The sequence below is a fragment of the Mauremys reevesii genome, linkage group 18, assembly GCF_016161935.1.
Source record: "Mauremys reevesii isolate NIE-2019 linkage group 18, ASM1616193v1, whole genome shotgun sequence".
In the NCBI taxonomy this organism is placed as follows: Eukaryota; Metazoa; Chordata; order Testudines; family Geoemydidae; genus Mauremys; species Mauremys reevesii.
In genome coordinates this window covers 25,913,996-25,939,398 of record NC_052640.1, presented here as the reverse complement: position 1 = coordinate 25,939,398, position 25,403 = coordinate 25,913,996, and the positions used below count along the sequence as shown (strand labels likewise).

At 52.1% G+C, this 25,403-nt stretch overlaps 1 protein-coding gene across 2 annotated transcripts in view; it reads right to left on the bottom strand.

Moving 5' to 3' along the window:
* RBM19 (RNA binding motif protein 19) overlaps positions 1-13,499 on the bottom strand; it is a 114,972-nt gene extending 101,473 nt beyond the window's left edge. Inside the window, exons 1-13 of one of the 2 annotated variants that reach the window (XM_039505227.1) lie at positions 13,322-13,499; positions 12,046-12,228; positions 10,834-10,965; positions 10,572-10,610; positions 9,739-9,961; positions 8,373-8,659; positions 6,357-6,437; positions 5,921-5,999; positions 4,985-5,056; positions 3,590-3,790; positions 1,526-1,656; positions 894-1,015; positions 528-624 (exon numbers count right to left, since the gene is read on the bottom strand). In XM_039505227.1, coding sequence (XP_039361161.1) covers positions 528-624; positions 894-1,015; positions 1,526-1,656; positions 3,590-3,790; positions 4,985-5,056; positions 5,921-5,999; positions 6,357-6,437; positions 8,373-8,659; positions 9,739-9,961; positions 10,572-10,610; positions 10,834-10,965; positions 12,046-12,228; positions 13,322-13,357 — 1,683 coding nt within the window. In that variant the 5' untranslated portion in view covers positions 13,358-13,499. The remainder of the gene's footprint in view (positions 1-527; positions 625-893; positions 1,016-1,525; positions 1,657-3,589; positions 3,791-4,984; positions 5,057-5,920; positions 6,000-6,356; positions 6,438-8,372; positions 8,660-9,738; positions 9,962-10,571; positions 10,611-10,833; positions 10,966-12,045; positions 12,229-13,321) is intronic. The other variant, XM_039505225.1, reaches the window with a different exon arrangement.
* Between the last annotated feature and the right edge of the window lie 11,904 nt (positions 13,500-25,403).

Sequence of the window (25,403 nt, the reverse complement as noted above, 5' to 3'; positions counted from 1 at the left end):
GTAATATAGCATGGCAAGAAAATCCTCCGAATATTAATGATTAACCTGTTGAATTGGAGATATTTATGTAGTCACTGGGAGGTGAACTATCTGCTTCAATTACCTTTGGTAAATGAAATAACCAATCATTTATTTTCTGATATAGCTGTAAAACTGATCTGAAAAGTTTTCAAAATAAATCACTTGAAAAATGTACAGCGTGTACCTTCTAAAAATGAAACCTACATCTATCTCTGAGCTGTGAAGACTATGTTCATTGTTATAACCTTAATACAAGAATGCACTTTTATGTAGAAATCCATGATTAAATCGAGTCTTCCTAACTAGTGATTTAAATCAATTTGATTTAAATCAAATCCACCCTGCATTCCATGGCCACGTGTACTAAGGGGAACGTAGTTCGTGGTACCAAGAGGTGTGCTAAGACCCTTCGAAGAAAGACACCCAAAGCAGCAGCCTTTAAGCTGCAGGCCACACGCTTCCATCCACAGACTGAAACGCTGCTCCCCAGCTAGAATCCAACTCACGTCATCAAGCACTTGGCTCTTGGTGGCATTGTACTTCTGTGCGATTGCATCTGCCACAGCGTTCGTGCCCATGAACAGCGTGTTCCAGTTGTGAGAGCTAGAGGCAGAGGAAATAAAATAAGATGCCTAAATCGTAAGATCATTCACACCTTCCAACCGGCATCTGCCTCAGAGTGAGAGAGAAGATGCGAGGACACTAGAGTCAAGGAAGGGGCAATGTAACAAGTAATTTTCCTGGCACTGTTCCTTAATGCACCCTCTAGAGAAGCCGCCCACATTTCAATTCTGGTCCCAAAGGGGAATTCTGCGGTTAGTGCCATATTAAAAGAAAAGGCAGCTGCTGTGTGACCCTGCTCCCCTCTGTACCTGGCACTATTTGCTTTGTCCTTGGACTCTTTCTGCTTCTTGTAGGAAGAGGATCCTTCAGCATCTAGGTTCTCCCCTTCTTCCTTCTTTATGGTGGAGGGTAACACATGCAGCATCCTGCCCTAGGAGACAGACAGCATAAGACCTAGTGCCTCTGAAGCCACATTCACGAAAGCGTCTCGCTGCCTCAAGGTCAGCTGAACTAGTCAGTGCAACACTCCCATGCAGCTTCCTCCCACAATGGCCTTTCAACCTGACCTGGGAGGACCTCCCCTTCCTTCTCTGCCGCTCCAGGCTGGCATCAACGCAACGCACCAGAGCAGCCCAACAGGGAGTCTGAAAGATCAATGAACTCCAAACTCTTTCCCTCTGGTAACAGCATATGATCTCTGCAAGGCACCGAGCTAGCAGCAGCCTGGAGTTTTCAGAACCCACTGGCCCACGCAAACTGGTGCTGCTACACTGCTGGCCTAGCCCTTCCCATCTTAACAGCACTCTATTCCTCAGTGCACTGAGCAGCCCACTGAGCGGCGCACAGTGGCACCACCATCAGCATTTGACCTTCTGGCAATAATCCTGATGAACCAACATCCCCTCCCCAGCAACCTAACCATGCAGGCAAGTTACTGTACCTGAAACACCTGCCCGTCCACTTCTGCGAAGGCCTTCACTGCATGCTCCGGGATCATGTAGGTGATGAAAGCAAATCCCTTGGGTTTCTTGGTCAGACTGTCTATGGGGAAATGGATCTCTGACAGGGGACCTGCAAAAGGCAAATCCTTTCCATGAGACATGCCCCCTTCTCAGGCACTGCAGAGCAGGGTTCTGAGCTGGTGTCTTCTGTAGGAGCCCAGCTGATGGAACGAAGCCATGAAAGTTGGATCAGCTTAGCACGTGCAAGGAGATGTGTGTTCAGGGAATCTGGGCCTGCCCAAGGGTTGACTGCATGGATACGGAAACCTTTATTTACCAAGTTGGTACAAGCCAGCAGGAATACCAACGTCCCCCACAGCCTACTCCGGAGGGCATTCTGCGCCACAAACTAAAAATTCTGCACACAGTATTTTAAAATTCAGCAAATTTTATTTGTCAAAGAAATGTGGAGACTGCAGCATGGCATTGAGGAGCACAGGCCACTGGCTGCCCAGAGGTGGGAGATCACTGTACATCTCTGCCCCCACTCCCCCAGGACACGGACTCAGCAATGAGGCTGCACCCAACCGATACAGTGCAAGGACCAGGCCTGCCCCAGAAACACCCCAGGGCCCTGCCCCTCCTTGCCAGGTGCACCAAAGCAGGCTCAGCAAGGCCGGATTCAAGTGTGGAGGGGCTTAGTGTGGGGGGATCCAGGTGCGGGATGAGAGGGTTCTGGGTGGGGCAATCTGGGTGTGAGCGGCTCAGTGGGGGATCCGGGTGTGGGGAGGATCAGGGGCTTGTTGGGGCTTTTGGATGCCATGGTAATAGGACTCTGCAGGGGGTCCAGGTGAAGGTGGTTGGGACTCAGCCGGGGGGGGCACTCTGGGTGTAGGGGGCAGAGGGCTTGGCAGGGAGGTGGGGTGGGGCTCAGTGGGGGGGTCCAGATGCTGGGGGAGTGGGACTCAGTGGGGTGGGGATCCAGGTGCAACTGGTGGGGATGCAGCTGGCTCGTCAGGGTGCAGGGGGAGTGGGGCTCATCACAGGGGTTCTGAGTGCAGGGGAGTGAGGCTGAGCAGGAGGGTTGGGTATGAGGGGGTCTGGATGCACGGGGGTTGGGCAGATGGGGGAGCAGTTCCCTGTACAGGGAACCCCCTCCCTGCAGCTGAGGAGCAATGGGTGCAGGAAGCAGAGGGGTAAGAGAGTTTGCAGAGCTTTCTGCAACCAGGGGAGAAATCTGGGGGTGAGTCTGACCTGGCCCCGGATGCCAAGCAGGGAAAGAGGAAGTCCCGTCCTCCCCAGCCCAGACTAGCAGCTGAACCAGGTGCAGGGTAGAAGCCACCAGCGAGATCTTCCCCAGTCCCGCTCCCTGCCCCACAGTGATTTACTTCTCTGCCAGCTGCCCTGGGCACCCGAAACACACTGCTGGGGAAAGTCACATGACCACTTGTGGCTTCCTTTTGCTTCCCCATCAGAAAGTCATTTTTCTGCAGGGAAGCAAGGAAATCTGCAGGGGACATAAATTCTGCACACACGCAGTGGTGCAGAATTGCCCCAGGAGTAACATCCCCACTAGCAATGTGCCTTGATTCCCCAGGCATCTAGACATGAGCAACGGGGCGTCTTGATGCCCTGCATAGACTAGGCAACTTACAGACCAGCCAGATCTATCTGGGGCCAGAAGGGGAGGCAGTTCATCACCCAATCCTCTCTCTTCCAGTGGCACGCTGGGGCTCCATAAATCCTACTCATCCCTGAGCTAGGAGGACATGTCCTGGAGGTGGAAGGGAATTCAGCCTAGCTGGCCTCCTCTATAGCTGGCCTCCATACAGAGATTGCCAACCAGGAGGTCAAACATGACAGAGTTTTGAAATGGGTTCCACTTGTAAAGATTTAGTTTTAAAATGGTGCCCTTCCCCGTAGTATTTGGGCATCTGCAGGCTGAGCGAGTGCCACAGCCCTCTCTTTCCCTGCATCCAAATGAGCACTGAGAGCCAGGCAAGATGATTAGCCCTCAGACTGCCGGGGGGAAGCAGGAAGCTGAGTAGAGCTCCATTACCTACCATATTTGGAAAATATTTGCTCCAAGTCCTCCTCCGTGCTGGTGTAAGGGAGATTCCTGACAAAGAGCCTCCCTGACTCCGAGAGGTCCTCCTCTTCCTCATCAGCCTTCTTCCTCCTTTGCCAGGGCTGGTCTTCCCCCTTCCGGGTGAGCTTCATCTTCAGCCCACTCTCCTCTCGGAACACCTCAATGTAGCGCCCACCTACCGCACACAAGGCAGAGGGGAACATTACATCTCAGGCACTTCCAAAGGCCTCCGCCGGACCTGAGCCCAGACACTGAAAACATGGTCATCTCTAAAGATACTGGGCCAAATGTACGGCCGATGTAAGCTGGCAAAACTCCACTGACCTCCTGTGGAATGCCCCTCCCCCCCAATGAATTCAGCCCACCCCATCTCTGTGAGAAGAATGTTAATGATGTTTTGGGGAGAGCATGGTGCTCCTCAAAATGAGAACAACACCACTGGCTAGACGCCTCACAGAGTCAGGGTGGCGCATTCCAGTTCTCATGACCCCTCTCCAGTCCAGTCCTAGGCACCCACGCAATAATGGGTTTGCAGTACAGGACCAGCTTTCACTGAGGACTGGGATAAGAACAGGATTTGAACACAGGGCTCCAGCACTAAGCCACTGTGCCAGCCCAGCCAGGTTTAAATCATAGTTTTCAGGTTTCAGACAAATGGAACGACCAAGACACTTCTTCCAGGTGCATAACAGAGCTTTGGCCTAACACCGGGAGCTACAAAAGTGCTGCATGTAAACAAGTCAGTTCTACTGTAGCTGCTTCTATGGTGCCCATCTCAGTGTCATTTAGTATGAGAAGACAGAATTCCTCGTTTCTTGCCCGCTGCTTCTGATCACAGAGCACTGACGTTTTTGAGATACCAGTGAAGTGACTTTGAAAGTGAGCTTGCAGCATTCGGCAAGGGAAAAGTCCTCAAGACCCAGCCAATCCTTGACCTCTCTGCTCAGACTCCCAACTGAGAGGGTGGGTTTTGTGCTGTGGCTACTGGACTGAAATGCACTAACTTGGTTCACAGAGGCCAGCCAGTCAGCAGATGATGACAGCTTTCAGCCAATACCAACGTGGGCCAGAGTCCGACAGCTTATTTATGACATGCCCTGCTCTCCCAACCCCATGCTACTTGGTTAGGTTGCGACAGTTTAGCATTTGGTTCTTTAATGAACCTGAGCGACAGACTCAGGTTTGCAGATCATGCTGCTCTCTGCTTTTGGCCTGCGGGCGTGATCGCCATCATTTCCTGCCAGAACAAAATCAAGAGACAGACCAGAATCCACTTGACACTTTAGCAGCAAACAGGGCCTACAGCAGAGCATCACAACACCCACAGACCCATGAGAGTCCGTAACGAGGACCTACAAGCCGCCCTTACCCATGTATTCCTTGTTTCGTTTCAAGGCTTTCTGTACTTCTTCCTCACCGTTGAAATCAACAAAGACGTAACCTGGAAGGAAATCAGGTTCAATTGAGCACCACATGGGGTATGCGGATGTGCGTACGTACACACACACGGGCACTAACTAGCCAGTTAAGCACAACCTGATGCCAGCTTTTTCTGTATTAGCTCTCCATAACACGTGTGTCGCTCCCATTACAAATTGACTCTGGCTGAAAACTACTATCAGATCTGAGACAGGAAGGGATCTTTCATTAAAGAAAAATGATTGTTTAAGGTGACTTTTGTTCTTGCTTGCGTGCATGTAAATGGTCTTAAACTGATTTGGCAGCTACACCCCATGTGTTTTTACATGCCTCGAATTAATGATGGGATAGAAGATGCACCCCCCTAAGGTTATGAAAAGAAAACAATACACATTGGGAACACACTAGTAGCCCTGGACTCATTTTGTGTCCCTTCTGGTCCACGCACCAGCACCAATAACCATGACCCAACTCGGTTCCAGGTGTGGTTAAGAGCTGAACCTCAAGGTAAAGGACGTCTAACTGGAATTTGGTTACCAGTTCTACAGAAGATGCATGAACCAGAACAGAAGCCATCTCCCATTTCGCTCTGCAGAGCTTGGAGTTGTAGAAAGCAATAAATCCCACTGCTCAGCAAAGCAAACCAAAGTGGCCCCTTGCAGCCAAGGAACAGAGCTGTAGGACACCATTTTTACGGGTCACTCCTCATAACACCATTCTAAGGTAAGGAGACTGGAGCAACTCAAAGGAAGTTGATGTATGAGAAATGGGGCAATTCATAGCGATTTGGAACCACAGGTACAGGAGACAGCGACGGCCGGCACGGAAAGAGCATTCCTAAGGACGTCTCCTGCACCCACAACGCACAACCCCCCGCAGCCAGTACCTGTCTTATTCCCATGTACGTTTCTTGCTATCCTGATTGCCACCGGCTTCAGGGGCAGGAGGAATTCTCGAACGTTTTGCTGCAAAGAGGAAAACAAGAACTTTAGCAAGTCAGGCAGATTTCGGGGGCCTACTTTTATAAATGTTACAAATGCTGAGTAGACCCTACAAAAACCTTTCATAAACAGAGTCAGGGACAGACTTAGAGTCCAAGGGACCCTCTACAGTCTGAACATACCAAGCCAGATTCCATTCTCATAACTAACCCATTAACTTGCAGATACCTAGAAGCCCCTGCACAATACGTGCTGGTTTAAGTTGCTGGCTGCTGAATGGCAGACCTTGGGAATCCAAGGACAATCGTTCTCTTCCCTGTTGAAAGCACGATTTAAGCCCTAAACGAGGGAGCAGTAAGGCCGCGATGGCAGGGAACATACCTCAGTGACATTGAAAGGGGCACCGCGCAGCTTCACTGTATACGGCGTGGTGGCTACGTTGGAGTTGGCCTGATTCTTCAGCTGGACAGAGGAAGAAGTGAGACACAACATTTGAAAAGTCATCCTTGGCAAGAGGTTTGAGCTGGAACAGTTTCCAGAGCAACAGACAACCGTGGCCAGCAGCACAGTGTAAAGATGGGAGAGTTGGAGGCCTGATGCCACAGAACTAGTCTTACCAGCAAGCAGGAGGCTGGGGAAAGGACTGAGTAACTGATGACTCACTCCCACCCCTCACATACAGAGTCAGGAGACTCGGATAGGGCAGAAACAGAGAGGGACAGCGCTTCGTCCCTTCCAACAGCCGTAGGTGGGGTTAGGGGTCAGTTAGGCACTGAGATACTACGGTGATGGGCACACATGGGATATGGAAGACAGACGAACACCCCTTCCACCCTTGGACAGCAATCAGGGGCTCCCACAAGCTTGGAGAAGGAAGGGCTGGGATTCACATAAATGGGTTACCCCTGGATCTCCACCTCACAGCTTCTGACAAGCAGATGCGGCTAGTTGGCAGGCCAGTAGGGTTTTCAAGCCCTGCCTTAGAGAGCCTCAAGCTTTCAGCCCTCCAGGGGGTCTAACAGATCCCACATACACACAGCACCTGCCCTAGTTTGGCCTGCAGCTCTGTTACTCCATGAGGTTCCTGCCTTATTCAGGGTCAAAGGCCTGAGCCTGCATGCAGAGAACTAGTTCCCGGTTTCTGCCTGCTCCTTGCTCGAGTACTTAGAGACACAGCCCCCAGAGTCAGGGAAAGTCACAGGTGCCGCAGTGTTCATAAAACAGCTGGCGATTCCATGTGGCCAACTGTATGTGAGACATCTTAAAGGGCTCCACATTTCAGAGCGCACCAAGCACCCATCCTCTAAAATTCAGGCCTCGTCAAGGTCGGTCAAGTCAGGCACCCAAAATCTCTAGTCATTTTTCAAAGTTTTGGCTAGCATGTCTAGTCAGTTACAGTGCAACCTGGGCGAGACAGTAACACACAGGATTAATCACTCCCAAGGGCAGTAATCCTGACCATATGCCCTGGGCATCCTGTGACTAACGAGGCAGGCTAGGCAAGGGCAGCCGGTAAGATGGCTCCAACTACATCCCCAAAGACTTCAGAGCATCTGACCCAGCCTAAGGATGTATCAGTAAGGGAATGGACCATTAAATTCCCTTCAACGGTCAAATCATTTCATCCGCTTTCACATTTCTCCATGCCCCCCGCTTGACACCAAGGGGACTGATTTTGAGACAGCACTATGGAAACCTGCCCCTTTGAAACAAAACACTAAATGGGGAGACATACAAACAAAAGTGTAGGTATTTATATAGCCCCCCATCATAGTACTGTCAGAGCACCTCATAATACCCCCGGGAGCTAGGTAACTATTATCCTCATTGTACAGCGGAGGAACTGAGCCAGACACACTAAGTGACCCGCCCAAGTTTGCACAAGAAGTCTGTGGCACAGAAGGGAACTGAACCCAAAACACAAACTGCTCATACACTGTGTTATATCTGGGTTTGACTAAAATCAGGCACAGGCCCAAAACTTCGCATCTGCGTCTGCTACATCCTGAATGGCTGCTACTACGGTGTTTGCCTTTATGAGATCGCTCAAATGAACGGGGACCTTGCTCACCTCTCCCCGTGATGTCCCCATACATGCCTGTGTTTCCTGGCAGCATCCTGTGCAGAGAAGGCACGTGAACACATTTCTCACAAGTCCCTAGTCACCCGGCCATCCTCCCTCTCTCACAAATGCATCTATTTAGAATAGATACGGTGATTATTCATTGCAAACCCAGAGTTACGAGAGGGACGGGAGGACACAGACCATTAGATTTGGAAATCTCTCCCCGTAGGAATGGAGATGAACAACAGCTGCCAAGTTCAACTCCAGAGCCAAGCTGCAGGGGAGCTGGCACCCAGGGTTACAACTCAGGCCCATCTCTAATTCGGTTATACCTCCAATTTTGCTCCTTTCTTCTTCTTCCTCTCCACCACTGTCCCCTGCCCTTTGCTCTGTCCTGCCAGCTCTGCCCCTTTTTCCTCCTGGGCACCGATAGTTTCCAAGCTGCTCGGCTCCTTCTCATCCTCGCTTCCCCTCTCATGCTGCTCACTGTCCAGCTGGTCCGCCTCACTCTCCTCCTCGGATGAGGAAGACGAGGACTCTTTCACCACTTTAGATTTCAGGTAATCCATATCGGAGAGCTCTGTCCTGGCAGCTGCCTTTTCTCTGGGGCTCTTCTTTACTGCCAGAGAGGAGAGAGATGGGCATTAGCTATTGAGCATGCACACATACCCCTTTTCCCCAGTGGGGCAAACAGCCCATAGCCCCACAAGCCCCCACATGCCCTTTGCCCAGCTGGGCTATTGCAAGAGCAGACGCCCTATATGCACAGGAGGCACCAGAGGATGGCTCAGGTTTTACATCCCAGTACTAACCCCCTTTCCTCTTCTCAGGTCAGATGATCAAATCCAGCCACAGCTGGTAAAGATGAGAAGCTGTTCCTATCCAATGGGCTACTGGGTGATATTGATTAGATGGTCTGGTGATTCCCAGCAGGGGGGTCCCATCACAAAAATCACCGGTGCAACTGGCATTACACTCTCTCAGCAGACAGGCCAAGGTCTAAACAGGCCCTGGATGTGAACACCTCCCTCCTACCTCTGAGGTTTTCCATACAGCAGGGAGAATCCTGCTCTGCTAACGTTCAGCCTACAGGGATCAACAGGCCTGTCGGCCTTTCCCTGGCACTAAAAACACTCTGCTATTTAAAAAGTTGGATCAGCAATACACAAGGACATGGAAACACACACTACTCTGGAGACCCATGCTCTGCATGTTAATGAGTTCTTCATTACTAGTTATCCATATCACAACAGCACCCAAGGCACTGAAGTGTTAGGCATTATACAGGCACAAGACACACGCACAATCCCTGACCCAAAGAGCTCATAATTTAAACAGACAACATGGACAAAGGGGAGGGGAAACTGAGGCATGTGAGAGAGTCACTTGGGCAGATGAACCAGGGAGTCTGCAGTTCAGATTGTTCAGGCTCAGTGGAGAGGGACTGAGGGCCTCACCCTTTGTTACCCACACTGATAAAACATGCTGAAACCATAGTTACTACGCAGTTTGTGTCTCCTCTTTTGGGATACAGGGCTCGATCCTGTGAGGGGCTGAACTACTGCAATTCCCACCACCTCCAACGGGATCTGAGGGCACACAGCATTTTCCAGGAGCTGCTCGGCACGCCTCAGGATCAGGCCCCATATCAGTACACCATTGAAGAGAGGGATGAACAGAGCAGAGGGAGAAATTTACTTTTGGTGCCTGTGGTTTCTTGCTCCTCATGGCGCTTGCCCCTGCCCTCCTCCTCTTCGCTGAGCTCCTCTGACTCATCCGAGTCAAAGTTCAGATAATCATCTGCTGGCTTTGATTTCCCAGTCTTGGGCTCCTCCGCCAACGTGTCATTAGCCCAAGTGGCCACTTGAGTCCGTTTTTGATGAACCACCAAAAATTCTCTGAATGCCTCATCTCCTTCCAGCTGTTAGAAAAAACAACACACATGAGCAGTGAAGACAGACACTGGGGCAAGTAGCCAAGTTTAGATCAGGGTCACTGTGTAATTCCTCGCAGGTATGATCTCAAGGGAAGGAGTCTCCTTTTCACCTGCCAGGGCTGATTTCCCTTCCATGAGATGCGGACAATCATGCACCATTCATGAATTTACACCCAGTGTTACAGGCTACGTCATAGTTAAACCACCTGTCTCACCTGAATTAACAGCTTTGAAAGCAGCACTCTTCCCTAATTAGAATGCTACTAATTAAACACAAGTGCAGACAGTAACTGAGGCAACAAGTGAAATTTGTAATGGTCAAATAAGTATTTTGCACTTCTATAAAGCACCTTTAACCTGAGACGTCAAAGCACTTTAAGAACGCAACAGAGACAACTACAAAGTTCACTATTTTACAGATGAGGAAACAGATGCAGAAAGGTCAAGTGACTGGCTCAAGCTGAGAACAGAACCCAGAAGTCCAGGCTCTGAGAACAGGATCCATGCAGAGACTACTCAGCAATTTCTACCCCATACGTTCTATATCAAATCCTTTTCAAATGACAATTTTCACATGCTGCTCTTCTCAACTCACCTCTTTTAAGTTTCCAGTTGTATTTTTCTTTTTTTTATCCTGAAAGAAGCAAACACATACTTTTCAGATAGCCATGAACTCCAGTATACAGATGAGGAAAAAGGCAGAAAGCACTCACTAAGATCACAAGTGAATGGTAAACCAGGAATAGGACACGGGAGCCCTGAATTCCAGACCCCTGCTGCAGCCACCAAGGTGCACTTCCCCAGACAAAGTCACTGATGTACACGTCGCATACCCGAGGAAAGTGAGTGTGACTTACTTTCTTTGTCTCTGTGGGAGCTGGACTTGTTTTGGACTTATCGGTGGGTTTCTCTGGTGCAGAAGGCTTCTGGGAGTGTTTGCTCCAAGCTCTGGGTTTCGACGGGTCACCGAATGATTTACAGAACTCTACCTGAAAAGAGCCAACAACAAGAAGCCCCGTTTTAACAAGTCCTACTTTTTATTATTTCAGTTGCATTTCAAGCAGAAAGGCTTAGATGCTACCATGCTAAGGGCCCATTCAGAACCATCTGTTTATGGCTCTTCAGTGGAGGGAAGCCTGTAATTATATTAATCATTTTTGGACATATTCAAACAAGCTGTTCTGTTCTTCACTGTCATCCAGTGCATTGTCTCCACAGAACAAGAGAAAATGGAAATTTCTTAAATAACGTTAAGAAGCGTACACACAACTTCAGCCTGGAGATCTGAGACTTTAAATCAGCCTAGCCTGGACCAGCACTGCTGGAGCAAAGAATAGAGCAGACTAACTCAACCGATTCAATTTGTATTGCACACCTGAGTCTGACAGCTCCCCATACCATCAACCTGACCAAAATTAAGAAGATTTTCACCTGCTCCTCTGCTTGAAGATCAAATGCTGCAGATCATGCCCTACCGCTGAAGTGGTTCCCCTTGGCAGAGGAACTGGTATGGTCCCACTGAGTGCAGGGAAATAGGATGCTGGGGAAATGCCATGTTGATCACGTTGCAGTACCCACACGGCAGATCCTCCTGTCCCCAACCCCTGTATGGAGCCTGAGAACATATTCCAGCTACTGGGCCCAAGTAGCCAACAGCTGCTCTGCGGCTCGCAGGGACAAAGGAAGGGAAGGATTTTATCTCCCACATATTTGCCCAGCACATGGCCTGCTTATTCAGGCTGGACACTGGGCAAAGGACTCTTTCCTTAGTGTGTAGCTTCCAGAATACTCCTAGCCCTTGCCCGGGGCAGGGGAGAGAAGCAAGAGACTAGGAATCAAACCTGGCTCCATGAACAGGAGCAGGATAATTACTAACACAAGTCACCGGGATGCCTGAGAGTCCATAAACAAGGCTCCACCACTGAAGTATAGCCAGTTGGGTTTAGCAAAGCTCCCCTCCTTCTCTACATACACAAACACGATTAGTTCATCCTAAAGAGTAAAATAATATCAAGTAGCAAACTTCTCCCAGAGAAAGAAGCAAACGTTTCACTTTAAGGCCAACTCACCGTGATTCTGGCCATGTCTATGAAACTTTTGTTGAAATGATTCATTGCCATTTTGGCTTCATCTTCGGACTTAAAGCCAATAAATCCAAACTTGCGGAACTTGCCATCCTTGGTGAATTTCAGGCTGCAATCAGTCAGCGTGCCAAAGGCTGCAAACAGCTTCCGGAAGCGATCTTCCTTCATCTGCAAAAAGGGGATGGGCATCAGGGAGGCAAATTATTTATAGCACATCAAAAGGGTGGAAGGTGGTTTATAGACAAGTCTTTGCACTGAAAAGCTCAGTCGAAGGACACTTGGGCTTCATCTTTATGATGATTCAAACACAATGTTTAGGGCACCACTGCTGTAGCCCTCATCACCCTAATATTAAAGCCCAGGTTATATTGATAACAGTCAAATTCCCTCTCAGTTTGCAAGCCAGTCCTGTTGTCTCTATATCTGTCTGTCGGACGCAAGATCTTCAGAGCAGGGGCTCTGCATTGGTGCCTTGTAAAGCCCAAGTCTGTTACTGACCCAGAATAAACAGCAACCACCACATGACTTCCACAACTCAGCCTAAGAAGCAGGCTCCCCCTTGCCCAGGGTAAGGATCCTAGCATAATGGTCAGTGAGAGTGAGACCCTTCAGAGCAATCCCCAGCCTGGGCCCCCTAGTCCTGCAACTTAGGGGCAGCCCCTAGCTCTTATCCCTCCAGCCCAAACAACTCACCTTAAAGCTGGCCTCAAGCTCTCCTTGCCCTTCTCCAATATGGGATACCCCCCCACACCTCTCCCCCCACCCCCACGGCTATAGCCCCCACACCGCAACACATGGGACACCCCCCCCGACTGTATCCTTCTCCCTTCCTCCTTACCAACTGCACCCCCCCAATTTACCTCTACTCTCCCACAGGACCCTAACCACCCCGCCCCAAGTTGGACCCTTCCCTCGCTTCACCTCTCAGCCCCAGGGCTACATCCTACCGCTCTCTGCATGTAGGACCACGGCCCGAGACTATGTCCACCCCTTCCCCACAATCCACCTCCGCCCAGGACTACAGCCGGCCATCCTTCCTCCTCCCCCCCAACCCCCTTCCCAAATTTATCTCCCCACCCCAAAGGGCTATGCCCGCCTCCCCCCCAAGCGGGGACCCCCTCGGGGCGGTGCCCGTCCCCCGCCTCCCCCCCCCAAGCGGGGACCCCCTCGGGACGGTGCCCGTCCCCCGCCTCCCCCGCCAAGGGGGGACCCCGCGGCTGGCCCCTCCCAGGATCACGCCCAGCCCCCGCCCCGGACTCACCCCGCTCGGCAGGTTCTTCACGATGAGCCGCGACATGGCGGGGAGGGGCCCCGGGCCCGCCCGTTGCCCGCTCAGAGACGTTGCCCCGCGCGCTCAGAGCCACTCACGCCTCCCGCTGGCCGCCGCCATCTTGCCCGCCGCGAGTCACGTGATGGCCCTGACGGCAGCACCGCACGCACGTGCAAGGAGGCCGAGAGACGGAGAAACGCTGCGGGAGCGGGAGGGTCAGTCCCCCCCACACTTCCGGGTAGCTAATGCGCACGCGCGAATCTGGGAAGGGGGCCGCCTCCTCCTGTGGGTGCAATGCCAAGGTGCGGTCAGCAGGGGGCGCTGGCAGCCCTGAGCTACTTAGCCGGGTGGGAACGGACCCAGCCCTGCCGGGCTTGGAGCCTCAGTCCGGGCAAGGGGCGCCTGGGCCCCGCAAACCGGAGCGGTGGTGCATGCAAACCCCGGGCCGGGCTGCGGGGAGCGTGCGGGGCTGGGCTGGGCTGGGGGATACAGGTTGGGCTGGGAGGAGCGTGCGGGGATGGGCTGGGGGGCACAGGCTGCGGGGAGCGTTCGGGGATGGGGGTACAGGCTGGGCTGGGGGGAGCGTGCAGGGCCAGGCTGGGGGGCACAGGCTGGGCTGGGGGGCACAGGCTGGGGGGAGCGTGCAGGGCTGGGCTGGGGGGCACAGGCCAGGCTGGGGGGAGCGAGCAGGGCTGGGCTCGGGGGGGAGCGTGCAGGGCTGAGTTGAATGGCAGGCAGAATCGCCCACACTACAGGTACAGTATTAAAATTATTTTTCTCTTTTTTGTTGTTTTTGCTGACCGTGTAATGCTGAAATCACGCATGTTAAATGCGCGTAAGATGCGGCAGACCTGTGTGGCTTTTGCTGAAGTTTTTGGAACACCAGGCTGCTGGTTAGTTACAAGTGGATGCTTTGGCTGGCATGTATCTGACGAAGTGGGGATTCACCCACGAAAGCTCATGCTCCAAAACGTCTGTTAGTCTATAAGGTGCCACAGGATTCTTTGCTGCTTTGGCTGGCAAGTGGACCATGACACCTGATGCTTGGACCCTGGTTAGTTACGATCTGGTTGGAGCATTTCTCCTCACACAAGGCAGGTTTGGATGGATGCAATATAATTGACTTCATGATTTGATGAGAAGTCAAGAGAAAGAGAACTTCCACTATGTTACAGCAGCCGTGAACCCCCCGCACTAAGACACGCCTGCATCGCCTCTGCTAGATCACAGCACCTGGGAACCCCCAGAACTGAGACATCCCTTCATCCCCTCAGCTAGATCACACCACCTGGGATTTTGCCACTGACTTACCTCAAACCAATGTCCACTGATTTTGGACATGGACCTTGAGACACCTTGGTCTGATTTTCCTAGAACCCTAGGGTTACAAGTAGGGTGCCTGTACGTCCTGTTTTGGCTGGGACAGTCCTTTTTTTAAGCCCTGTCCTGGCCGTCCCGCCTTTTTTGGCAAAAGTGGGCATTTGTCCCATTTACTCTTGCCCACTGGATTGGGAAGTTTTTTGCTGAGCACCTGGTTGACTTCAGCTGGAGTTGTGGGTGCTCAGCCACTCTGAAAATCAGGACTTAAGGCCAGATTTTGAAATGTATTTAGACTCCTAATGATGCAGATAGGTGCCTAGCAGGAATCTCAAAAGCACCTGGGCCCTAGCTGCATCTTTAGGTACCTAAAATACCTTTAAAAATCTGGCCCTTCTCAGATGGGGCACTCAAAACTGTGGGACACTTTTGAAAACATTGGTCTTAACCCCCTATGCCTCAGTTTTCTCTCAGTAGCCTAGGACCCCGCAGGGAGGTTGGCCTGTGAGTTCATTAATAAATATTCCTAAGATGCTATGAGATATTTTTAAATACAAGGCAAATGCAGCAGGTCTGAATGGAGGGCACCCAATCTGGAGAGGTGAAGAGAGAGGCAGGCATCCTGCCCCTAGCACATCAGCGATAACTCATGTACCACGTCCCCCAGGTCCCCTCCATAACGTTCTTAGCAGAACTTCATCCCCCGGATACAAAGCATGGCAGCGTGGGCATGATTCTCCAGTGCCTTGCATCTTGTGCAATCATTTAAGCCAGTGGGCGCAAAACACCACCGTATCAGAGCAGTCGCATTTTATACCCACTTTGCCTTGCACGAGTGAAAGTGGCTGCACGAGGTGCAGGACAGCGATGGATTAGGTCCTGTAGCTTTCAGAGCTGCAGGAGCTTTTGGGGCTATTACAGTAGAAACTGACATGATAGATGACCAGACTCCCATGCGTGATCTTCTAGCTCTTTGGCAAACGTACCCTTTTTTGCTGTAAATGATACATCTTTTCTTTGCCCTATTACATTACAAATACGCTGGAAATCTTTGCTTGTGCCAGGTTGTTACTGTGTAAGCCAGGGGTTCTCAAACTGGGGGTCAGGACCCCTCAGGGGGTCGTGAGGTTATTACATGGGCGGTCAGGAGCTGTCAGCCTCCACCCCAAACCCCGCTTTGCCTCCAGCATTTATAATGGTGTTAAATATATACAAAAGTTTTTAATTTAGGGGGGGTCACACTCAGAGGCTTGCTGTGTGAAAGGGGTCACCAGTACAAAAGTTTGAGAACCACGGGTGTAAGCAGTTTGAATGAGCTCTCCCCGGACATTTAGTGGTGAGCTGTTGTCAGGGGAGGGCCCTGAAGACATCTCGAGGCGCAGCCAGCGGGACGGCTGGCGGAGAAGGCCAGAGCAGAGCCCCGCAGACAGGCGCGGCAATGAGCTGATGGGGCAATGAGCGACTGCCCGAGCAGAGGAGTGTGTAAGGTGCCTCCTTACATGCCCCCTTCCACCCTGCGTGGGAGGTGAACTCTGCGGATGAACCTCTGAACTGTGGGGCTGCACTGGCCAAGGACAGCAGCTATGAGTGGGGTGCAGAGAAGGTAGGGGGTGGGTGGGAACTGGGGAGGGGAGCAAGTTGGGGCTTGCAGGGCTGCTGTGGGCCTCTCCCCCAGCCTCGGAGCTCCCTGCTGCCAGCAGAGGGGAAAGAGAAGCCCCTTCCCCAGAGCTCCTATGCTGCCTGCCGGCATGGGGGAGAGAGAAGCCCCTTCCCCAGAGCTCCTATGCTGCCTGCCGGCATGGGGGAGAGAGAAGCCCCTTCCCCGGAGCTAGCTGTTGCCAGCAGAGAGAGGGCTGGGGGGAGTCCTCTGGCCCCAGCCCCCAAGCAGCCTGCCTGCACCCCAAACTCATCCCTGGCCCCACCCCAGAGCCTGCACCCCCCCACACACATCCCAATCCTCTGCCTCAGCCCTGAGCCCCATCCCGCACCCTGAACCCCTCATCCCCAGCTCCATCCTAGAGCCCTCACCCCCCACACTCCACCCTCTGCCCTACCCTGGGCCACCTCCCACGCGTCCAACCCCTCGGCCCCACCCCATGTGCCTCTCACATTGAAGGTTTTTTGCCAAAGTGGCCCCCACTTCAAAAATAGCGAAGAGCACTGCCCTAGGTAGTGAACCCGGCCCTCGCGGCTGCTGCCTCCGCCTGGCGGAAGGGTTAGTTTACCAGCTAGGTGTCCTGGAGATTTTACTTCCCCAGGATTGCTTCCGTCTACCTGGTTTTGTAGTGCCCATTACTGTAGTCACTACATACCTTCACTGAAGAAAACCAGTATCTACAATAAACAATTTAAATACAAGCAACCTCCAGCAGCAATGCCACTCGTGCCCTGGAGAGGGAGCTCTTTGCTTATCTAATGCCCTAAGATTCCAAATATGATGCACAACAGGGAGTCTTGAAATCCAGGCGTGATTGAGCCGGAGACAGGGAAGGTGCTAGTGCACAGGTATGGTTTGCTCTGACGTTCATCTGTTGGGTGTATGTGGGCCTGGCTGTGTTGTCGGGTGTTTAGACCTGTGGTTGGTAGTTCTACACTCGACGAATGATGCACAATGTGCCCTTACACACGCTGGGGACGTTTACCAAGCTCTTCTGGCCAGTTCACTGGCTCTGTGCCCTCCCCTGTACCCAGGGAATCCCTGTGCAGCTGCTTACAGCTGCTTTGTGCTACTGGAGCTGCAACAGGGAAACCCCCAAACTAACAAAAGAGCCAAGTGTCCCATTCCCCCCCCCCCCCCAGCCCCATTGGGAAAAGACCCAGGGTCTGATTCTGATCTCAGGCCAGTTGAACTCCACTCCTGGCTCCTAACCTAGACCAATCGGGGTTGTGTTCTCAATCAGAAAGGCATAGGGTCCGGGGGGGGGGGGGTGAGAGTAGGGTGGCAAGTGACCAGTTTTCTACTGGAAAGTCTTGTCAAAAAGGGGACCTGACGGTGTCCAGTAAGATCTACTGACCGGACAGCCAACGTCCAGTTACTGTGGACAGAGGAGGTGGGGAGGCGCTGGGTCATCACCCGCACGAGCCCCTACTCAGCAGGGCCACCTCCGCTCTGCATTGGGCAGCTGCACCTCCCAGCCCTGGCTCCGCAGGCGAGTTCCTCCCGACCCAGGCACAGAGTGGGTGGGAGGGGAAAAGCAGAGAGTGACCGGGGCAGAGGGGAAGAGAAGCCAACGGTGGAGCAGGGCTTTGGTGGAAGAGGCAGGGCAGGGCCTCGGAGAAAGGGGCAGGGGAGGTTCTGGCACTTCTGCTGGAGTGTCCGGTTTTTAAATATTATAAAGTTGGCAACCCTAGGTGGGCTATAGCTAGGCACAGTGGGGTGAAGCTGAGCAAAGGGGAAGTTAGGAGGACTAGCTCCAAAGGAAGGATGGCACAGTGGTTAAGGCCCCTAACCTGGGATTTGGGATATCTGGGTTCATTTCCCTGCTCCCCCACGACTTCCTTTGTGACCTGAGGCAAGTCACAACCTGTGCCTCAGTTTCCCCATCTGTACACTGGGGAGAATAGCCCTGTTCTCTCCCACAAAGCATCTGAGCACCTCACAACACCTATCATTTAACAGGGACCAGAGGAGTATCATAGACAGACTGGCGTGCTGCCGGCGAGGTCTATGAGATGTTGGAACAATCTTCCTGGCTTCAGCTGCTGGGGCTGGAGAAAGTACTGAGAAATATACAGCAAGGGCCAGTCCTGCCCAGGCTGGCTAGACCTCCATAGCTGACAGCTCGGATGTTCCTGAGCTTACTACGTGCAGCCAGACCCTGTTCCTTTCCAAGTGTTCCTTGGCAGAAAGGATGTTTGTTTGCTACATGTGGCAGCAACCAGTGCCCCATCTCGTTCCCTTCCGAGCTGGTGGGGGAGGGGGTCCCATTTATGGGATAATGCTCAGCCAGGTCCTCCATGGGTGTAAGCGAGCGTAGCTCCATTGACTCCCCATTGAGGAGCTGGCCCCAGCTCCGGGTCAGTCCTTTAAGACCAAATTTAGGGATTGGGGATGAGTCTCTCCATGTTTTAGGGCCCAATTTGACACCCCAGAAGGTGCTGAGCACCTCCCCCCTCCAAGAATCAGATTCTATTCAGGTGTTTCAAATGTGGCACCCAAACCCCCTGAGTCACTGTCAGGAGTCAACAGGGTCTGCACAGCTTGCAGCAAGTGACGCCTGGCAAATCAGGGAAGTCTATACCCAGAGGCCATGTCTGCTTCCTCCCGGGGACAATCCAGCCTTCCTAGCACCCAGATAGTGCTGCCAAATGCTGAATCAGGTCATCTTCCCCTTTACCTAGTTGGGGCCTGGTACAGATCCACCCCCTGCCACTCCCCATTTAACAGTGATTCCCCCTTTCCCCCCCCCAAAAAAAAACCCCCAAACCTCCCTCCAGGGAGGCACTTCGCACTTCTGGCCCCATGACCTTTCCCCACCTCTCCAGCCTAGGAGGCTGGGGCAGGCAGAAGGATGCACCTGGCATGATGCCCTGTCGCTGGATAACAGCTTTCCTAGGGGGCCTGAGATCTGTGAGAATGGGCCCCTGTGTGGCTGCAGCTGCAGGCACAGGCAAGGGAAAGCAGCAGACCTGGATAAAGGGTGGGTGAGTCCCACCCTGGCCTTCCCCTGCATGCTTCCTTCCGCTTCTTAGAGCCCCCTTGCTCGTCCCCTGGCTGGCAGCGTGGGCATCTGTGTCTCGGGGGGCTTGGCTATGAGGAAAGGACGATACCTGTGCTCCAATAACTGTATTGGCAAACAGAGCCCAGCCTTCCCCGCGGAGCAGTCTCTGGGCAGTGTCATGGGGCCAGCCACCCAGTCTCCCTCCCTCCCCCCACCTGGCCTCCTTTCCCTTCACTGGGCGGTGGTACCCGGCATGAGGGCTCACACTGATGCTGGCATGTCCCTGTCCTCTCCAAGACGCCGTGGGTCCCTGGAGGCCCAGCGCAGCCCCTGCCATCTCTGTATGGAGAGACCGCTCGGCCCAACAACCAGATGGGCTCTCACGGACAGGGACGGATTCAGGAAGGCACCTCGATATTAGACAGTCATTCCATGGCCTTTAACCTGACTAAGGCCCCAGCTCCAAAGCTGGTGGAGTCTTGGTGTGGTGATGTCCCAATGCCTGCAGTGGAGTGGTGCCGACTGACACTAGCACCCCAGGCTGTATCCCTACAGGGATGCAAATGACCAGCAATTTCTCTCCATCTGCAGCTCCTCAGAGGATGTTCAGGGAGATGGAATGTACTTAGCCAACCTGGAATTTGGCCCAGACACCTGGGCTGACCCCCTAACTCCCATGAAAAGTACCAGGGGATCTTTAACACTCGCAAGGGGGCCCCAGCCGTCATATTCTCTCTCGTCCAAAAGCCCATGACGGCACCCAGCATTCCTAGCGCCAAGCCTTTAAAAATAATGGGTGGCCTCAGATATCATGAGATTGTTTTTTTAGTTTGCTTGCTGGACCTTGAGGTTACACTTAGGTCATGTTTTCAAAGCTTTTCTCTAAAAATCACACAGGCTAGAAGCTGCATTCATTTAAAAAAGTTAGAGATCCCCACTGACTCCCCTGACTCTGGGAGCTGGGGATTTAAGACAGACAACAAACATGAGCTAATTGTAGGGTGACCAGGCAGCAAATGTGAAAAATCAGGCTGGGGTGTGCATGTGTGTGTGTGGGGAGGGTAATAGGAGCCTATATAAGAAAGACCCAACAATCAGGACTTTTCCGTACAAAATCAGGACATCTGGTCACCCTAGCTAATAGCCACTGTTGGACCTATTCTAGTTTTTTGTTTTTTTAAACCCAGTTATACTTTTGGCCTTCACAACATCCCCAGCAATGAGTTCCACAGGTTGACTGTGCATCGAGCGAAGAAGTATTTCCTTACGTTTGTTTTAAACCTGCTGCCTATCAATTTCATTGGGTGACTCCCACTTCTTGTGTCATGTGAAGGGGTAAAAATAACACTTCCCTGTTCACATTGTCCACAGCATTCATGATTTTATAGACCTCTATCATATCCCCCTCTGTTACCGCTTTTAAACTGAAGAGTCCCAGTATTTTTAATCTCTCCTGCTATGGAAACTGTTCCAGACCCCTCATCATTTTTGTAGCTCCTCCCTGTACCTTTTCCAATTATAAATATATATTTTTGAGATGAAGCGACCAGAACTGCACCCCATATTCAAGGTGTGGGTGTACCATGGATTTACAGAATGCCACGATGATATTCTCTGTCTTCTCCTTCCTAGTAGTTCTTAACATTGTTCGATGTTTTGACTGCCGCTGCACATTGAGTGGATGTTTCTGGAGAACCCTCCACAATGACTCCAAGATCTCAATCTTGAGTGGTAACAGCTAATTTAGATCCCATAGTTTTATATGTATAGTTGGGGTTATATTTTCCAATGGACATAACTTTGCATTTATCAACATTGAATTTCATCTGACTTTTTGTTGCCCAGTCACCCAGTTTTGAGGGGTCTCTGAATAAGGAGGGTGTTAGCCACAACTCCCACCTACCAAAGGGGATCTAGGGCAGTATGACAGGGTGCTTTACTCATCACAGGTATGGGGCCTCCCCTGGATGCTCTGGGGAGTAACTTGCCAGGTCGACGCCTCTCCCCATGATTGTAAAGTGTCCCTCCACCTCTGTCTGCAGCCCCTCTCTCATTCCAGAAGCTGCTGTGGCCTCTTTGTGACTCAGCCCCCCAGCCAGGTCACAGCATTCCCCCTTTGTGGGTCTAGTGCTTCAAAGTCCCTGTCACTCCCACAGCGACCCAGGCAGACTTCTAGTTCACTGCCCCACCACTGCCACTTCCCAGCGCTCACCTTCTACTCCAGGTTCCAGCTCAGGGACCCTCTCACCAGCAGCCAAAGTCTGTTCCCTTGTTGACCTTACTGCCTTTCCCTGAGCCCTAGCTCTGGGTTGGCCACCTCCCTGCTTCCTGGGAGTGGCAGCAGACTGCCTCCCTTCAGCCCCCTTCCTGCTACAGAAGCCCCAGCTGTTCCCACACAGGTGAGCTTCCCCTAATTAGGGCTTTCCTCTGAGCCTGCCCTAACAGGTTTATTGGCCCATCTGGCCTCCATTAACCCCTTCAGGGTGAATGTGGGGTGGACACCCCATCCCAGGCAGGCATAATCCCTTCCCCTCTGGGCAACCCCCCAGCACAACACGGCAGAGAGCTGGCAAAGCCTCTGCAGGAGACCCCTCCCTTACCGCACATGGCACGTTCCAGGGCAGGCCAGAGAGGGGAGGAGAAGGCAAACCTGGTGGGTTTTTTGCCCTGTTGCATCCCCAAAAGGACACGGTTTGGGCTGAAAAGGCTGAGGCAACCAAAATCCACCAGGGGTTAAATCAGGGATGCTCCATTGAAGCCAATGGGCATTGAAATGGGGGTGCTGATGAGGGGCAGCCTGCAGAGGGGACTGAACCAAGCCCCAGCTGCTCCTGAACTGGGAAGGCACAAGCTGCCTCTGCACCCATGCAGGAATGGATCTGTCCTTCAGGGAGCAGGGCTTCGCCTACCTGCCATGAGGCTGACCGTGAATTGGCCTTGCCTCCCCTGTCGGGCCAGTGAACGCCACCAGGGCAAGGCCCCAAAGTCACCCAGGGAGTTCACCTTTCAGCGGGAGGTTCTGTAATGCATCGGAAGCCAACAAAGAGCTGCTCCGACCCAGCCCAGCGACAGGGGGGCACACGCTGATACCACCCCCTGACAAGCTCTTTGCTTCTCACAGCGCTTGGGAAAGGCGGAGTGAGGATCACAATCCCCCTTTTACAGCTGGGGGAACTGAGGCACTGCACGGGGCAGTGACTTGCCTGAGCGCCTACACTGGGCCCGTGGCAGAGCTGGGATGAGAACTCACCTCTCTGAAGGATCACCCCACAGGTGTCTTCAGGGGGCCAGATTTTCGAAAGGGCTCAGCTCTCTAAATAAATGAGCAGATTTTCAAGAGAAGCAAGGAGCTCAGCCCCTTTGAGAAATCAGGCTCCAGGCGTGGGTACCAAGCACGTGGAAGTCTGTGCCCTCTGTCACCCAGAAAGGTTGCTCTTTAACCCTTTCCTCGTCGCAGGACATGCTCAGGACACCATGGGTAGGCCAGGCACCCACCAGCCCGCGAATGGAGCTGGAATGAACTCTGCTCTAGGGATCAAACCTAGCATCCAGGAAGGGGTTAAATAGACTGGTTTTCGAGGCAGGCATTTCCTGTAGAGACGTGCGTCTTTCAGCAGGTCTGTTCCCTTACAGAACTTTAAATAGGCTCCACCGAGGACCCTTGGGATTCCCAGAAAGTGCACAAGCAGCTGCATTTTTGCTCTCCCGCTTCCCCCCATCATCTCTGTGATGCTGGCCCTCAGATCAGCACAACCAGGGCCTCTAATGGACTGTGTAGCCACAGCTCTGGCTGCTACTCGCCTGCCTTCTCGATTCCCTGGATCTCTCTCTGTCACGGCCATCAAGAAGCAGGGGGCTGGGGAGGGGGGTGAACGGTGACACCGAATTGCGCTTCGAACAGGAGAGGAGAAAAGAGGGCTATTAACAAGATGGTCCTTCTGTACGTTCAACTCGAACTGTCACAAAGCATTAGGCGGCCTGCTCATCGGAGGAGCTGGACAGGGAATGGCACAGCGCAAAAGAGCAGGGGTCACCTTGCTGTTAAATAGTATTATGGGCTGCCTGCAGCCGAGCGGCTGAACTTTCAAAACCACCTTCGGAACGGGAGCCTGAGAGTCTTGGGGCCATTTTGCAGCAGGGGGATGGTGGGTCTGCGATTCTCCCCTGGGTGGTTAACACACCCGGAGGAAAAAGGACGTATGCTTTTTGATTTGGTCCTTGAAGTTTAGCCTGCAGGAATCAGGGTGAAAGAAAGGTCGATCCTTTAATAAGATACTGCAGCTCCTATGTACAACTAGGTGGGGATGTATAGGGAAGTTACGGCCTGATTCAAAGCCCATTGACATCCGTGGAAAGACTCTTCTATGGGCTTTTTGACTCCCACAACCAGGAGACCATTTAACAAGGTGTTGGGAGCAGATCAAGAACAAGTCAATTTCCCTCCCCAAGTGACTGGAGCCGGTTTCTTCCAGACAGGATGAAGTTTTAACAAACTCACTTGCATTTGCACATGCATCATCGCCCCGTGTCAGGCCTGCTGGAGTGGACAGCACTTCCCCTTTGTGTATGAGTTAATGAAGCTCCTTCCTAGCTCATTGAGGAGAGCCCTGTATTTCTGGGGGGCCAATGGCTGTGTGGGCTCTGTACCTGATGCCCCCCTCACTGTGGCTAATTCATGTCCCCAGTGTTAGTGTCTGTTCACAGGCAAGAGCTGCTACAGTGGCAGTGACAATCTCCTCTCTACAAAGGCGAGGGGTTGAGTATATTCCAGAGTCCATGCCAGAGTGAGCCCGGGGATCTACATTCTAGTTCCTCCTCTGCCTTTCCCTAGCAGGTTGGCCTCTGTTTTCTGGCAGCGAGCGACAGCCTTGGCTCACACAGATGCACCTGACAATCAGCTACTCTGGAAGGTGGTTCACTGATTCAGCATAGGTTAATATGCTAGGCACACAAAGTGTGCATGCGTGTGTGTGTGGGGGGGGGGAGAGTTGCCCTCCCAGTGCCACATTATATCCCCCCCGACATGATGACATGCCAATGGAATTCCAGCACTTCAGAGAACACCCCCACTTTCTGCATCAGTGAAGCCATGCACAAGGTCTGCATGTTTAACAAACCCCGGCCACCTCCACACAAACACCACGGAAGGATCAAAGCTGGGGCATTCAGCACCAAAAGCACAGGTCCTTAACACCGAAACTAAAGGAATAACTCCATCAGGTCTGACTAAGTAGCAGGCTGTTACAGTTACTAGCTGAACCACTACAGGGAGACATGATCGCACGCACTAAGTGTCTTACACACGCATCTATCCCCTTCATTTCCTCCCAACAGTTTTACAGTTGTGCTATATAGCCATGGTCAAAGCCAGGGGCTAGTCTAAATTCTGCTGCTGTTGAACATGCTTAAACTATTCATATTATTACAGTAATAACTAGAAGCCAGACCCCTACTGCGCTAGGCACTGTACACATTACATGAGGTTGTCCTTGCCTACAAAAACCTATAGTTAAGGCTGGTAGAAATTTTTTTTGTCAAAACTGTTTATTGGTGGAAAGTTGGATTTTGATAAAGTGATTTTTTTTGGCTAAAATTTCAATTTTTTCAGTGAAAAACTGAACACCTGAAAAACCAAAATATTTCAGTCTGGAAATGATGCCATGGTGCCTCATGGTAATTGTAGCTTGGTGGCCTCATGTACCTGTAGCATCTATGGGCTGGTCTCTCTGACCAGACTACACCTCCCAGTATGCACCATTGCTTCCCATGATGCGCTGCCTCCCTTCTCCAAGAGCTGGGACCACGGTGCATCATGGGAGATGGAGTATGACCAGTGAGCCTGGTCTATAGTGGAGAATGTGAGCATGAGGAACCCAGAATTCAGCTCCTGTGAGGCATCCCAGCAGCACTTCCAAATTGAAATCTTGGAGTTCGACTAAAGTTCTTGGAGTTTGAATTTTTCTCCCCAAAATTGAAATTTTGCATGGAAACCTCATCTCCCATTTTCCAAACAGCTCCACTTACAAAATAAGACTACAGACAGCACGTAAAACAAAGATGGAGGCATACAAGGAAGCAAGTGCTCTTGTGGTAGC